The sequence below is a fragment of the Thalassophryne amazonica genome, chromosome 14 (genome assembly GCF_902500255.1).
Source record: "Thalassophryne amazonica chromosome 14, fThaAma1.1, whole genome shotgun sequence".
Classification (NCBI taxonomy): Eukaryota; Metazoa; Chordata; class Actinopteri; order Batrachoidiformes; family Batrachoididae; genus Thalassophryne; species Thalassophryne amazonica.
Window position 1 is genome coordinate 98,251,832 of NC_047116.1, and position 14,246 is coordinate 98,266,077.

Here is a 14,246-nt window from a genome sequence, read left to right on the forward strand (position 1 = left end):
AAATGATCTGGTTGATTCAGCCTGTCGATTGGCGCTCGGAGCGCGGCGCGCTCTCAGCAGTTGTGGGCGGTCTTTAAACCGGCTGGATCACTCCTTAATCTGTGTAATCCCCATAAAATCGTCCCTGAAAGCCATCTGAATTTTCTGAACGGTGTCCACCTGGAAGTCTCTCACAGTTTCTGGAAAAAAATTAATGCAGCAAAGCTCCAAATCGTTCAGACATTTATTCGCAATAAAAATCCGACGAGGGGGGTGGACCAGTGCTCACACAAAGCCTGCTCACAGGCGAATGACGCAACCGACAGGCGTGAAAAAACTCACGCATGCGCACAAAGGTTCAAGCTTGTCTGATGCAATCACACGTGACTCAAATCCATATGGTTTTTGAAAAAAATAAAAAGGTTGGATACTTTTCTAACAGACCCCGTACATTTTATTTGTAACACACTTTACATTCCATAGAATCTCAAAGTGCTATGCAGGGAAAAGGGAGGGATCCCCCTGTCTGAGAGCCAGTAACATATAGACTAAACCACACCCACTGTAATGCCCACATGGTATAAACGTGTTGTACGACCCATTTTCTGGGTCCCTTCACAAGATGGATGCTGTCTGTGGGGACCCCGGTCCAGTTTCAGTGTGACTTTCAATAAATTCAAAATGAGCAATATAACGTTTTGGCTCTTGGAAAGGGGCAGTATTTTACACAAAAAGCCGGGGAAAATTACACAGGTGTGTGTGTGTGTGTGTGTGTGTGTGTTGAGTGTCCTTGGAGTTTTGCACACCCCGTGTCCTGTGTCCCTGTGTGCATAGAAAGTGTGGGAGAGGAGCCTGGATGAGCAGATCACCTCTGACACCTGGGCCTCCATCTGGAAGAACAAGACCAAAATCTCCAACTCGGTGAGCCGCCACAGTCACAGCCGTCTCTTTACTGCAGGTCATGTGTCTGAAGACGCTGCTGTGTCCACTGGAAGCAGCAGGCACAGGATCTGGAAGTGTCTTCTGTCTGCTTTCTGGACGTGAGCGATAAGACGCTGTGTGTGATGTCAGGGCGCCATTCTTATTATGTCTCTGCACGATTATCTCAGCGCGGCTTACACTGAGGGAATGTCAGCTCGCCGGTCTGGACACGTCTGTGGACAGCTTTAAAGGGCGTAGATCCAGTCCTGCTGCATGTTCACTTGAACACAAACAGCAAAAGACACAAAAGAGACGCACTTAATGACTTTGATCTGTAAACAAAGTGCATGCAGATGTGCAGCTGATGCTCATAACTCAGAGCGACTGATCGTCAGCTGATAACTGACGGACTTTAGATCTGGAACAGCATCCTGCACTGAGCTCCATATGGATTTGGATTTTACTCAAGAAAATACAACAACAAAAAAAATCTTCAGGGGTTTGTTTTTTAAGCGTGCTGTGTGGACACTCGGAATTTTTGGATAATCACAATATTATGCGTTTCTGATCAGAATTATTGTCACCTGTGTATTTTAAGTAAGAAATTTAAATTATGTTCAGAATATTTAATAAATTGTCCAAAGATCTTGAAATGAAAAACAAACAAATAATAAAAACTAAACTAGACATAAAATGTACGTGTGTCCTAACTTTTACGTACAAACAGATTTCTACAGAAAAGTCAGTGGACAGAAACATGAACAGTCCTAGAAGAAGGTTTGAAATGTAACGACTAAGACCAGATTTGAATCTGCTTTCTTCTCCTTCTCAGTCCTTCTCTGGGAGCTTCATGTGGGTAGTTTGCACAACTTAAAGTGAGGCATAATTTCAACAGTAAGAAATAAGATTTTTGCATGTTCACATTTTAACAAGTTGATAAATTATGAGATGTTGGTATGAACCTCCATGACCAGTAAAAAATCAAGGACCAAGACGTCGCCAGCTATGGCGGAGCCGGGGCCCCACCATGGAGCAAGGGTTGGGGCTTGCGCGCGAGCGCCTGGTGGTCGGACCTTAGCCCATGGGGCCCGGCCAGGCTCAGCCCAAAAGAGCGACGTGGGCCCACCCTCCTGTGAGTTCACCACCTGCAGAGGGGGCCATGGTGGTCGGGTGCAGAGAGGATTGGGTGGCGGTCGAGGGTGGGTGGCCCGGCGGCCCGGTCCATGCTCACAGCCCCTGGCTGTTGGGATTTGGAATGTCACCTCGCTGGGGGGGAAGGAGCCTGAGCTTGTGCAAGAGGTTGAGAGATACAGACTAGAGATAGTCGGGCTCACCTCCACGCACAGCTTGGGCTCTGGTACCCAACTCCTGGAGAGGGGCTGAATGCTTCATTTTTCTGGTTTTGCCCACGGGGAGAGGCGGAGAGCTGGGGGGCAGTGCAGAGTATCTGACCTTCTTGGAGTCCCTGGGAGGGGTACTAGATAGCGCTCCGACTGGGGACTCCATTGTTCTCCTGGGGGATTTCAACGCCCACGTGGGCGATGACAGTGAGACCTGGAGGGGGGTAATCGGGAAGCACGGCCTCCCCGATCTGAACCCGAGTGGTGTTCAGTTGTTGGACTTCTGTGCTAGTCACAGTTTGTCCATCACGAACACCATGTTCAAGCACAAGGGTGTCCATAAGTGCACGTGGCACCAGGACACCCTGGTCAATGATCGACTTTGTAGTCGTATCATCTGACCTTCAGTCACGTGTCTCGGACACTCGAGTGAATTCGACCGACTTCACTCGACTAAAAGTCCGACCGTTTAGTTTTTTCACACCATGTTCAGACTCGGACCCACAGCCTGACGTGCACCTGTTAAATCAGACACAAAAGCCTGTGATTTGACACTTTTCTGCTTTCAATCCTTCATCTGCCATCATATTATAACAGTTTTTACAGTGCGCACGGTGATTAAAAATGGATCAGAGAAGTCCGCAACTTTACAGCACGAAGTTGGTAAAAGATGAACTTGTTCAGCTTCCCTTTGATTTGGAGGTGATGATTGTAGAAAGAAAAGCTTGTTGAGGGTCACATTAATCCAGAAAAAAACAAAATCCAGAGACAGAGAACTTTAAAACTGTCACACACGTCATTGCATGACATGGACTCACAGAGCTGCAGCTGCATAAATCAGACTTTAAATTAATTAAATAAATCATCATAAATTGTAAATTTATGTAAATTTGATAGCTTAACTATTTTATATTTACACTCAACAAAAATATAAACGCAACACTTTTGGTTTTGCTCCCATTTTGTATGAGATGAACTCAAAGATCTAAAACTTTTTCCACATACACAATATCACCATTTCCCTCAAATATTGTTCACAAACCAGTCTAAATCTCTGATAGTGAGCACTTCTCCTTTGCTGAGATAATCCATCCCACCTCACAGGTGTGCCATATCAAGATGCTGATTAGACACCATGATTAGTGCACAGGTGTGCCTTAGACTGCCCACAATAAAAGGCCACTCTGAAAGGTGCAGTTTTATCACACAGCACAATGCCACAGATGTCGCAAGATTTGAGGGAGCGTGCAGTTGGCATGCTGACAGCAGGAATGTCAACCAGAGCTGTTGCTCGTGTATTGAATGTTCATTTCTCTACCATAAGCCGTCTCCAAAGGCGTTTCAAAGACGTTGGCAGTACATCCAACCAGCCTCACAACAGCAGACCACGTGTAACCACACCAGCCCAGGACCTCCACATCCAGCATGTTCACCTCCAAGATCGTCTGAGACCAGCCACTCGGACAGCTGCTGAAACAATCGGTTTGCATAACCAAAGAATTTCTGCACAAACTGTCAGAAACCGTCTCAGGGAAGCTCATCTGCATGCTCACCGTCCTCATCGGGGTCTCGACCTGACTCCAGTTCGTCGTCGTAACCGACTTGAGTGGGCAAGTGCTCACATTCGCTGGCGTTTGGCACGTTGGAGAGGTGTTCTCTTCACGGATGAATCCCGGTTCACACTGTTCAGGGCAGATGGCAGACAGCGTGTGTGGCGTCGTGTGGGTGAGCGGTTTTCTGATGTCAATGTTGTGGATCGAGTGGCCCATGGTGGCGGTGGGGTTATGGTATGGGCAGGCGTCTGTTATGGATGAAGAACACAGGTGCATTTTATTGATGGCATTTTGAATGCACAGAGATACCGTGACGAGATCCTGAGGCCCATTGTTGTGCCATACATCCAAGAACATCACCTCATGTTGCAGCAGGATAATGCACGGCCCCATGTTGCAAGGATCTGTACACAATTCTTGGAAGCTGAAAATGTCCCAGTTCTTGCATGGCCGGCATACTCACCGGACATGTCACCCATTGAGCATGTTTGGGATGCTCTGGACCGGCATATACGACAGCGTGTACCAGTTCCTGCCAATATCCAGCAACTTCGCACAGCCATTGAAGAGGAGTGGACCAACATTCCACAGGCCACAATTGACAACCTGATCAACTCTATGTGAAGGAGATGTGTTGCACTGCATGAGGCAAATGGTGATCACACCAGATACTGACTGGTATCCCCCCCCCCACCCCCCCCCCCCCCCGATAAAACAAAACTGCACCTTTCAGAGTGGCCTTTTATTGTGGGCAGTCTAAGGCACACCTGTGCACTAATCATGGTGTCTAATCAGCATCTTGATATGGCACACCTGTGAGGTGGGATGGATTATCTCAGCAAAGGAGAAGTGCTCACTATCACAGATTTAGACTGGTTTGTGAACAATATTTGAGGGAAATGGTGATATTGTGTATGTGGAAAAAGGTTTAGATCTTTGAGTTCATCTCATACAAAATGGGAGCAAAACCAAAAGTGTTGCATTTATATTTTTGTTGAGTATATTTTGATAGTATCTGTACCTGGATGTGTTGCTGTATGTGGTTAAATGATTTCAAAAAAAAAGTTGAAAACATTAAAGGTTTATTCAGTAGTTCAGCACAGTTGGAACCAAAATGACGCCGTGTTCTGAGTTGATGCAGCTCTCTCTATCAAGGGATTCTAACCCACCCAGGCCCACCCACAGTCACACAGACCCACCCGTGGGGCCAGATGGGGCTGACTCACACAAACTGGTGTACCTGGTTTATTAGTCTCACATGTATCAAACACTTTGAGGTGATTTGGATGTCAGCACTTTGACCTTACTGCTGACCTCATGTTCAGTTTTCAGTTTTAACTCCAACGTTGCTGTCACATAAAACAACAACAACAACAACAACTAATCTGCCAGCGTCTCCTCATTGAACATTTCGTGTGCCATGACTCCGCGTGTCAGAGTCGTGTTGATGGTGACATGTTGATCCGCCCCTGCAGCCCAAAGCACCCGGCCCTCCTCCTGACCTCCCGCTGAAGCTGGAGGTGCTGGTCAACATCACGTCTGGTATCTATGAGGACATTCAGCAGGAGATGAAGCGAGCCAAAGTCTCCCAAGCTCTGTTTGCAAAGGTGGCAGCCAACAAGAGCCAGGTGAGTCCACAGTGAGACGTACACCACACCACACCACGCCACACGACACCACACCACGTCACACCACACCACACCACACCGAACCACACCACACCACATCACACCACACCACACCACACCACACCACGCCACACCACACCACACCACGTCACACCACACCACACCACACCGCACCACACCACACCACATCACACCACACCACGTCACACCACACCACACCACACCACGTCACACCACACCGAACCACACCACACCACGTCACACCACACCACACCACGTCACACCACACCACACCATGTCACACCACACCACGTCACACCACACCGAACCACACCACACCACGTCACACCACACCACGTCACACCACACCGCACCACACCACACCACCCCACACCACACCACGTCACACCACACCGAACCACACCACACCACACCACACCACGTCACACCACACCACACCACGTCACACCACACCGAACCACACCACACCACATCACACCACACCACACCACGTCACACCACATCACACCACACTGCACCCCACCACACCACACCACGCCACACCACACCACGTCACACCACACCACACCACGTCACACCACACTGCACCGCACCACACCACGTCACACCACACCACGCCACACCACGCCACACCATGTCACACCACACCACGTCACACCACACCACACCACATCACACCGCACCACGTCACACCACACCATGTCACACCACACCACGTCACACCACACCACACCATGTCACACCACACCACACCACGTCACACCACATCACATCACACCACACCACACCACACCACGCTGCACCACTCCACACCACACCACACTATGTCACACCACACCACACCACGTCACACCACTCTGCACCACACCACACCATGCCTCACCATGGAGCACCACACCACGCCAAACCACACCATGCAACACCACATCGCACCACACCACACCGCACCATACCATGCCACACCACGCCACACCATACCACGCCGCACCACACCACACTGCGCCACACCACGTCACACCACACCGCACCACGCCACTCCACACCACGCCACACCACACCGCACCACGCCACTCCACACCACGCCACACCACACCGCACCATGCCGCACCACGCTGCACCACACCATGCCGCACTGCGCTGCACCACATGCCAATCATCCACAGCCATTAATGTTCATGAGGTCTTCCTCCTCAGTGAGCGTGCTTCACTGGTTGGACTTCAGAATGTATTTATTCAGATCCGTTCAGCCAACTGATGCCGGTGACTCTACTGTGCACGTGTCTCTCGCTGATGGACATTGTGACGTGTTCTCGCCTCCTCCTCATCCTGGAACTTCAGCTGAAACACTCAGTGACAGTAATGTTTGTGTTGTGTGACAATTTTCTTGCTGTTGGTGTAAAAATGTTTGTGTGACACGGTGCAGACTAAACGTCCAGCACTAAAACATGTCTTTGCTCTGTCCATCAGCGATGGACTCATTTACACAGGACTCCATCATCTGGGGACTTTTAGGACGCTGCTCTAGGGCCCCTCAGTGACAGAGACAAGATCTGTTCTTTTACCTTCTTCAGCCACAGTTTCCTGAGTTGGTGACAACAGGAAACTGCTGAGGAGGTTGAACCCACCACCATCTGGTTACAAAGCTGCCTCGCTAACATTTAGGCCAGTGGACTAAGAACAAAACCTGTCCCGGGGCCTCATTTATAAAGTTATACACACACAGAAAATAGGACCTAAAACTATTTAAACACAAACATTATGATCTATAAAAACAAACTGGACAATAAAATGTTTTATGCAAACCATCTCCCACACGTATGAAGACTCTGGAGGTCAAGTGAAGCCAGATAGTTGAAAAAACGTTGCTGTAACGACACTGTTACACAATAATGCTGTGTGTGAGTGAGTCACAACTCACACAGTCAACAGACGGACGGACAGACACACGGAAAGATGGACAGATAGACAGACAGCTGGACAGATGGACAACTACACAGATAGACTGACAGTTTTAAAACGGTTTTGAGCAGTTTTCGCTGTTCTCGGTTTAGCGTAAAAACTGATTCCTGTTCCTCGTTGTATCTGATGATTGTGTGACTGTCACACTCAGCATTCACTCATTCATTGCTATATCTTAAGGGGGCAGCACATTTAAACGTCCTCAGCGTCAACTGTGATAAAAACGCCTTTATTGGGACGATTACTTCAGGAACACAACAAACCGGCTGGTCGCGCTCACGTTCAAGAGGCCGTTAAATCTGTAAACAAACTGAAAATAGCGACTGCGTTTGGGGCTGTTGGAATGGTTTTGGAACAGAATGGACACAGCTGTTTGTGGTGTGGACGCACCTGTCACTGGACATACGATTCACACACGGGAACCCACACCTGTTGTGATGGCTAAACAAAAGCTGATAGGGTCACAACCCATCAATCAAACACTCTGCTGCCCTGCTGTCAAATCACACTAAAGAAGATTTCAATTCATAGCCCGCCCACTAGTGACATAATCAGGAACTAAACAAATCATCTTTGTCCAGAGGTTAAGTGTTCCACTGATTTTTATATGTGATTATAAAACAATATGAACAGGAGATACAGGGAGGCAGACCCGCCCCAGGCTCCTCCCCTTTTAATGGCTTAATTCACCAAATTCCGTGACCATGGTGTAGTCGTCATAGTTCTCCAGGTACGTCCCCATGAGGGTTTCTTCCAAACAAGGACCGTCACATGGTCATCTTCTAGCAGACCTCCACACCATCACAGACCGTTTTCCTTTTCTTCACCTCCACCTGTTTGCCCCGCCCCCAGGGCTGGCTGTGTGAGCTGCTTCGGTGGAAGGAGAATCCCAGCCCGGAGAACCGCACCCTGTGGGAAAACCTGTGCACCATCCGACGGTTTCTGAGTCTGCCGCAGGCTGACCGAGATCTGGCCTACGAGGAGGAGTCCAGACACCATCACACGGAGAGACTGCACACCGTCCTCCACCTGCCACCGCAGGACGCACAGGTAACCCGCCGCCACGTCTGCACGATGTCAGTGAGCGCTCACATTCACAGTCCAATCACAGAGTTCTAAACAGGAAGAAGAGAAGATATCACAAACTCTGTCTGAACCCTCCATCTGTGCAGTGGATGTCCTGGATGTTTAGACCAGAGGACCGCAAGACCTGATCTGAAAATAGGTCCAACCTGAGACAGAAAACAACAAAAACATTAATAATAATAATAATAAAAACAATAACAATAACAATACTCATGAACATTCAAGTACCAGCTTGACGACACTCCTTTTTTTTGCACTTCATGGTGCACGTCGTGTCACAATCAGCACTACAACCAGTCGTCTCAGATCCACTTGGTCCATAGTTACCTGATCTGGACCAGGTCAAACTGAAGCCTGTCTTACACAGTCTTCTGTCTCTCTATGAGGAGGTCTTTGTGTTCTGCCATTGGTGGAGGCAGTTAGAGAACCAAATCCCACCGTGGGGGTGACATCTTATAAGGTCTGTAAATGAGGTCCAGGAGCTCCATTACCCTGAGAAGGCTAGTTTCCAGTGGGGTCTGGGAAGTCTACCTCAGTGACTGTGATTTGACATCAACGTAGTCACTGACTCAAGACCTCAGTTTGGTTCTCTGGACTCTGATCTACACCTTGCCTGTTGTCTGCTCTCTGTTTTGCTTGTATGGACACAGCAGATGGTCGCCCTGCTGACAGAGGTCTGTCTCAGGTTTCTTCCTGAGTTTCTGCCGCGCTAGTTGTTGGGTTTGGTGAGGTCTAGACCTCACACATATATCAGACACTTTGAGGTGACATTTGAGTTGGCTTTTGCTGGAAATAAACTGAATTGAAGAACCAAGAAGAACCAAGTGTGTCCCTCTGCTTTGTGCTCAAGTTTGTGTATTTGTGTTGCGTTTGTGTTTGCGTTCACATTGTGCGTCTGACTCTGGAATGCCAGCATGCTGGGGCAGGACGCCGCCGCCTTTGTTTGGCTTCATGTACACAAGCAAAGGCGCCACAGTGAGAGTTCTTCTTCATGAGAGGATGGCAGGACCTCACATCTGGTACTGGTTCCAGATGTTCCAGGGTCCTAGGAATGGAATGGACCCATGAAGACCTTTTAAACACAGAACGGGATGTCTTCATGGTGTCTCACCGGTGAGGGAGACTTTCTGCTGAAGCGAGGCCTCATGAATGTGTGTGAGTTCAGAGTGTGTTGGTCCGAGGACGATGACCACATGAAACAGTCTTCAAACACTCAGCTTGTCCTGATTAGGTTCTTGTGGCGTTTATTTTTTAATAACGGTCTCATGTTGCGTTTGATGTGTGTTGGTGTGTGAGTGTTGGAATGCAGAGTAAACAGAGTTGGTGGGTGGTGTGTCGCTGGAGGAAATGCCTCATTAGTCTTTGAGGCTGGAGGCAGAGCCGGCAGCAGGACATGTGACATGTCAGTGTCATTGTTTGCCCCGCCCACTGTCTGTCCCATCTCCTCTGCTGTCACTTTACAGTCAGACTACAATTCTAAAGGTTCATTTAGAACTTGAAAAAGCATTTTTTACGAAATGCTTTTTCAAGTTCTTACAGAAACAGATCTTTCTGTCTAACCTCTAAAAAGATGATGGTGAAATGTTTGGAGTGATTGACTAACTCATCCGGTCTGATACGTTGTCTTTTATGCCGTGCGTGTGCGTATTTACACCAGCAAGTGTTTCAGCTGCCTTTGTGCTACTTTGCTGCTCACTCTTTCCACATCATTTGTTTGGGCTTTTGTGTGTGCACGTGCACATGATTATTGTTTTATTTTTACTTGCTCATTTAGCTGCTGTAGTGTCACCTGATAGCACCTCCCCAAAAGCACACCTCATGTCAAACCTCTTATAATATATAAACTTAAAAATATAAGTATTTAAATACATACAGACTGGCCGTCAGCATGTCCTTAGGTTTGCATTTTGATGATGCAGATGCTGTGGCTCACAGAGCTTTGTGTGGGTTTAGTTGAGGAGTTGTCGGAACAATGACTAGCAGTAGCCAAAGAGCCATCATGTGACTTTTTTCACTGAAATGAGTTTCAGAAATCACACACGCGACACTACACACGTGCCTGGGATGCATCCTTTGTTCTGCCTGTGTGTGAGGTGTAATCTGTTAACATGGACGCTGAAATGAAAATCAACAAAAACTAGGGTTAAAAAAAAATCAATACTCAGATACAAATCAATACTCAAAATTAGTATCAGATTGAATAGTCATTTGCAACACTATCAGTACCAACAATGCTGTCGTCCATGGCTCCAGTTAACACACAGCCCCTCCCACACTTCTTTAACTGTCATTATATTCCAAGCAGAAAGAATACAATGACGTTTCAAACGGCTGATGAATCGATGCTTTGCAGCTCCTCTCGAGGATGACGAATCAGAGACAGACAGCGGTGATGCAACATTAATGTCCATAATAAAAATGAAAGGTGGCCAAAGAAAAAGTCACGGAGCTCCATTAAATATGAAGAGACTGCACAATGTCTTAAGTGTTGTTTGGCGTCAAAGACTTCCACGTCCTCAGTGACAGAGTGGTGTCCTGTCCACGGTGCACCCTGTCTCACGCTCTAACACTGCTGGGATAGGCTCCAATAACCCCCACCGTGACTCTTGTTCAGGGTAAGTGGGTATAGAAACTGGATGGATGGACTCCCAAGTCCACTAACAGTTTCTTGCTACTGCTGCATTCAAGACACCTCAGAAACTTCTGAAAACTGTGTTGACTTGGTGAACTGGGAAAACAGTATAGATGTACGTAGTAACATGTTTCAGCTTTGTTGTCTTTTCATGGACACTCTAAATAAGTTAAGTTGTTTTGGTATGCTTTGTATTTTTCTAATCTTTATTTAAAATAAAATTTTAAAAATTATTTTAACACAGACAAAGTTATGGTTAACACTAGAGAAGTGTTAAATTAAGAGTGTTGATGTTAAATTAACAGGGATAAAGTAAAGGTTAACACTAGAAAAGTGTTAAATTAAGAATTGGTGTTAAATTAACAGGGACAAAGTTAAGATTAACACTAGAAAAGTGTTAAATTAAGAATTGGTGTTAAATTAACAGGGACAAAGTTAAGATTAACACTAGAAAAGTGTTAAATTAAGAATTGGTGTTAAATTAACAGGGACAAAGTTAAGATTAACACTAGAAAAGTGTTAAATTAAGAATTGGTGTTAAATTAACAGGGACAAAGTTAAGATTAACACTAGAAAAGTGTTAAATTAAGAATTGGTGTTAAATTAACAGGGACAAAGTTAAGATTAACACTAGAAAAGTGTTAAATTAAGAATTGGTGTTAAATTAACAGGGACAAAGTTAAGATTAACACTAGAAAAGTGTTAAATTAAGAATTGGTGTTAAATTAACAGGGATAAAGTAAAGGTTAACACTAGAAAAGTGTTAAATTAAGAATTGGTGTTAAATTAACAGGGACAAAGTTAAGATTAACACTAGAAAAGTGTTAAATTAAGAATTGGTGTTAAATTAACAGGGATAAAGTAAAGGTTAACACTAGAAAAGTGTTAAGTTAAGAATTGGTGTTAAATTAACAGGGACAAAGTTAAGATTAACACTAGAAAAGTGTTAAATTAAGACTGAAAAGAGGGGACACACATAGAAACTTTCTAGTGTTCATGTAACGCTGACTTTATTATTATTAATAACAAGAACTAAAACAATTTTTAAGTCAATAAATAAACTACATTATGTTACAAAACAGATGATCAAATAACAAACAAAACCCATTTCTACTTTAAGTTTATACATGTTAGAAAATGTGGATGCTGAGGTTACACACACATATCAAAGCTTTTTTTCCCTAAAGAATTACAAACATCTAAGACTGCCAAAGGTCAAAGGTCACAGGAAGTGTCTCCTGTAAGATAGTTCAAACCCCCCCAGTTAATACCCCACAGTGCAAAGACTTCACAGTCCAAAGCTGGGGTGGACCACAGACCGTAAATCAAAACCAGAGTTCCAGTCAGCTCCTCTGCCAGAGCGCCATATAAAAGGCTGCTAGGAAGACTGGGAGGAAGCTGTGGTGGCACCAGTAACACATTCCTGTTACACACACACACACACACACGCACACACACACACAACTACAAATATGTGTGAAGCCACCTACCCCGCCATCACTGAGACACGAACCGAGCAAGATGGCTGATTTATTAAAGGGGCCGGAGTGTGTGTGTGTGTGTGTGTGTGTGTGTGTGTGTGTGTGTGTGTGTGTGTGTGTGTGTGTGTTGCTGTGTTATGATCCCCCTACACAAAGAAACCACCCTCATGCCGCCACAAACCACGTGTCCCATCTGCCACATGCACATACCTGCATTCACATGCCTTCATCTACACCCTTGCATGATGCACACACACATGCAGGCATGTACGCTCACACACACACAGTGCTGCTGCAGTGCTGCTGCTCTCTGAGGTCGGACTGTGGCAGCAGAGGCTTGCTCCCCCCAGACCGCGGGGACAGTTGCGTGAGCGCCTTCTACGTGTTTGGGGCTTTGGGAGTCCTCGGGCCGCCTGCTGAATCTGCACGTGGTGTGTGTGTTTGCGTGTACGAGTGTGTCGCCGACACGGTGCTGCTACTCGCTGCACAGTTCTTATTCATGCATTGCAGCTAAGTGCATCCCTCGACTCATTTGGCAGAGCCTGTCCTCATGAATAATTTCAGTTTTGTTTTTGCTAAATTGATTTGTACTTGGTGGAACAGTGGAGCAGCGGGTCATGCTGCTGCCTCACAGCACGTAGGTAAAACCTCTCTTGCTGTGGCAGGATGGCTGTGTGCACTCGTTCTCTCCAGGTGCTGCAGCCACCTCCCGCTGACTGAAGTTCTTCTGGTGATGGTTTTAGATCTTCGTGGGTGCAGCTCACTCATTCGTGCAGCAGAGTGTTGCATGAGTCAGTCTCTTGTGTTGGCTGGCATTTGTAGGTGTGATACCTTGTTTTCCCAGGGCGCAGCTGCAGCATTCATCATCCTGCTGCACTTGGTGCACCTCAGTGCAAAGTGAAAAGCCTTTTGAACCTGTGTCTGCTAGTGCTAGACTGGTTGCACACCTGAATGAGGACCAGTTTGAGAACCCCTGCAGTACACAGCATTTACTTCAGTACATGTGCAAACCAGCCGCTGTTTACAATGTTTTTAAAGGGTTTTAAGTCAACTAAGCTGGTTTTAAAAACAGGACTACCACAAGGCTGTGTTCTATCTCCCATTCTCTTCTCTGTATATACCAATAACATCTGCTGCAGCAGTGAAGGAACAACTCTTTTTAAATATGCAGATGACACGGCTCTGGTGGTGACTGACACTGGTGGTCTGTCCCACTACCAGCTCACAGTCAGCAACTTGGTCCAGACATTTTCTGAACACTCCCTGGAATTGAGCATTTTAATTGAATCACTTCTTATTTTCAGTATCTTATCCTGGTACAATTTCCTCACTATCAAACAAAGAAAGAAGCTTCTCCGCACTATCAAGCAAAATAACTGGCTCACCCCAAACCCCTCTGTCTGAACTATACAGTCACTCAGTGATCAGGAAAGACACCCTGATCACTGAGGACCCCTCACACCCCCTCACCACCCTGATCACTGAGGACCCCTCACACCCCTAACCACCCTGATCACTGAGGACCCCTCACACCCCCTCACCACCCTGATCACTGAGGACCCCTCACACCCCCTCACCACCCTGATCACTGAGGACCCCTCACACCCCCTAACCACCCTGATCACTGAGGACCCCTCACACCCCTC

General features: G+C 46.7%; 1 protein-coding gene across 1 annotated transcript in view; it reads left to right on the forward strand.

Annotated features, from left to right (window-relative positions):
* Positions 1 to 14,246, forward strand: part of satb2 (SATB homeobox 2) — a 154,164-nt gene that overhangs the window by 135,236 nt on the left and 4,682 nt on the right. Inside the window, exons 10-12 of the mRNA XM_034186105.1 lie at positions 814 to 900; positions 5,269 to 5,421; positions 8,254 to 8,451. Of these exons, the coding sequence (XP_034041996.1) occupies positions 814 to 900; positions 5,269 to 5,421; positions 8,254 to 8,451 (438 nt within the window). The remainder of the gene's footprint in view (positions 1 to 813; positions 901 to 5,268; positions 5,422 to 8,253; positions 8,452 to 14,246) is intronic.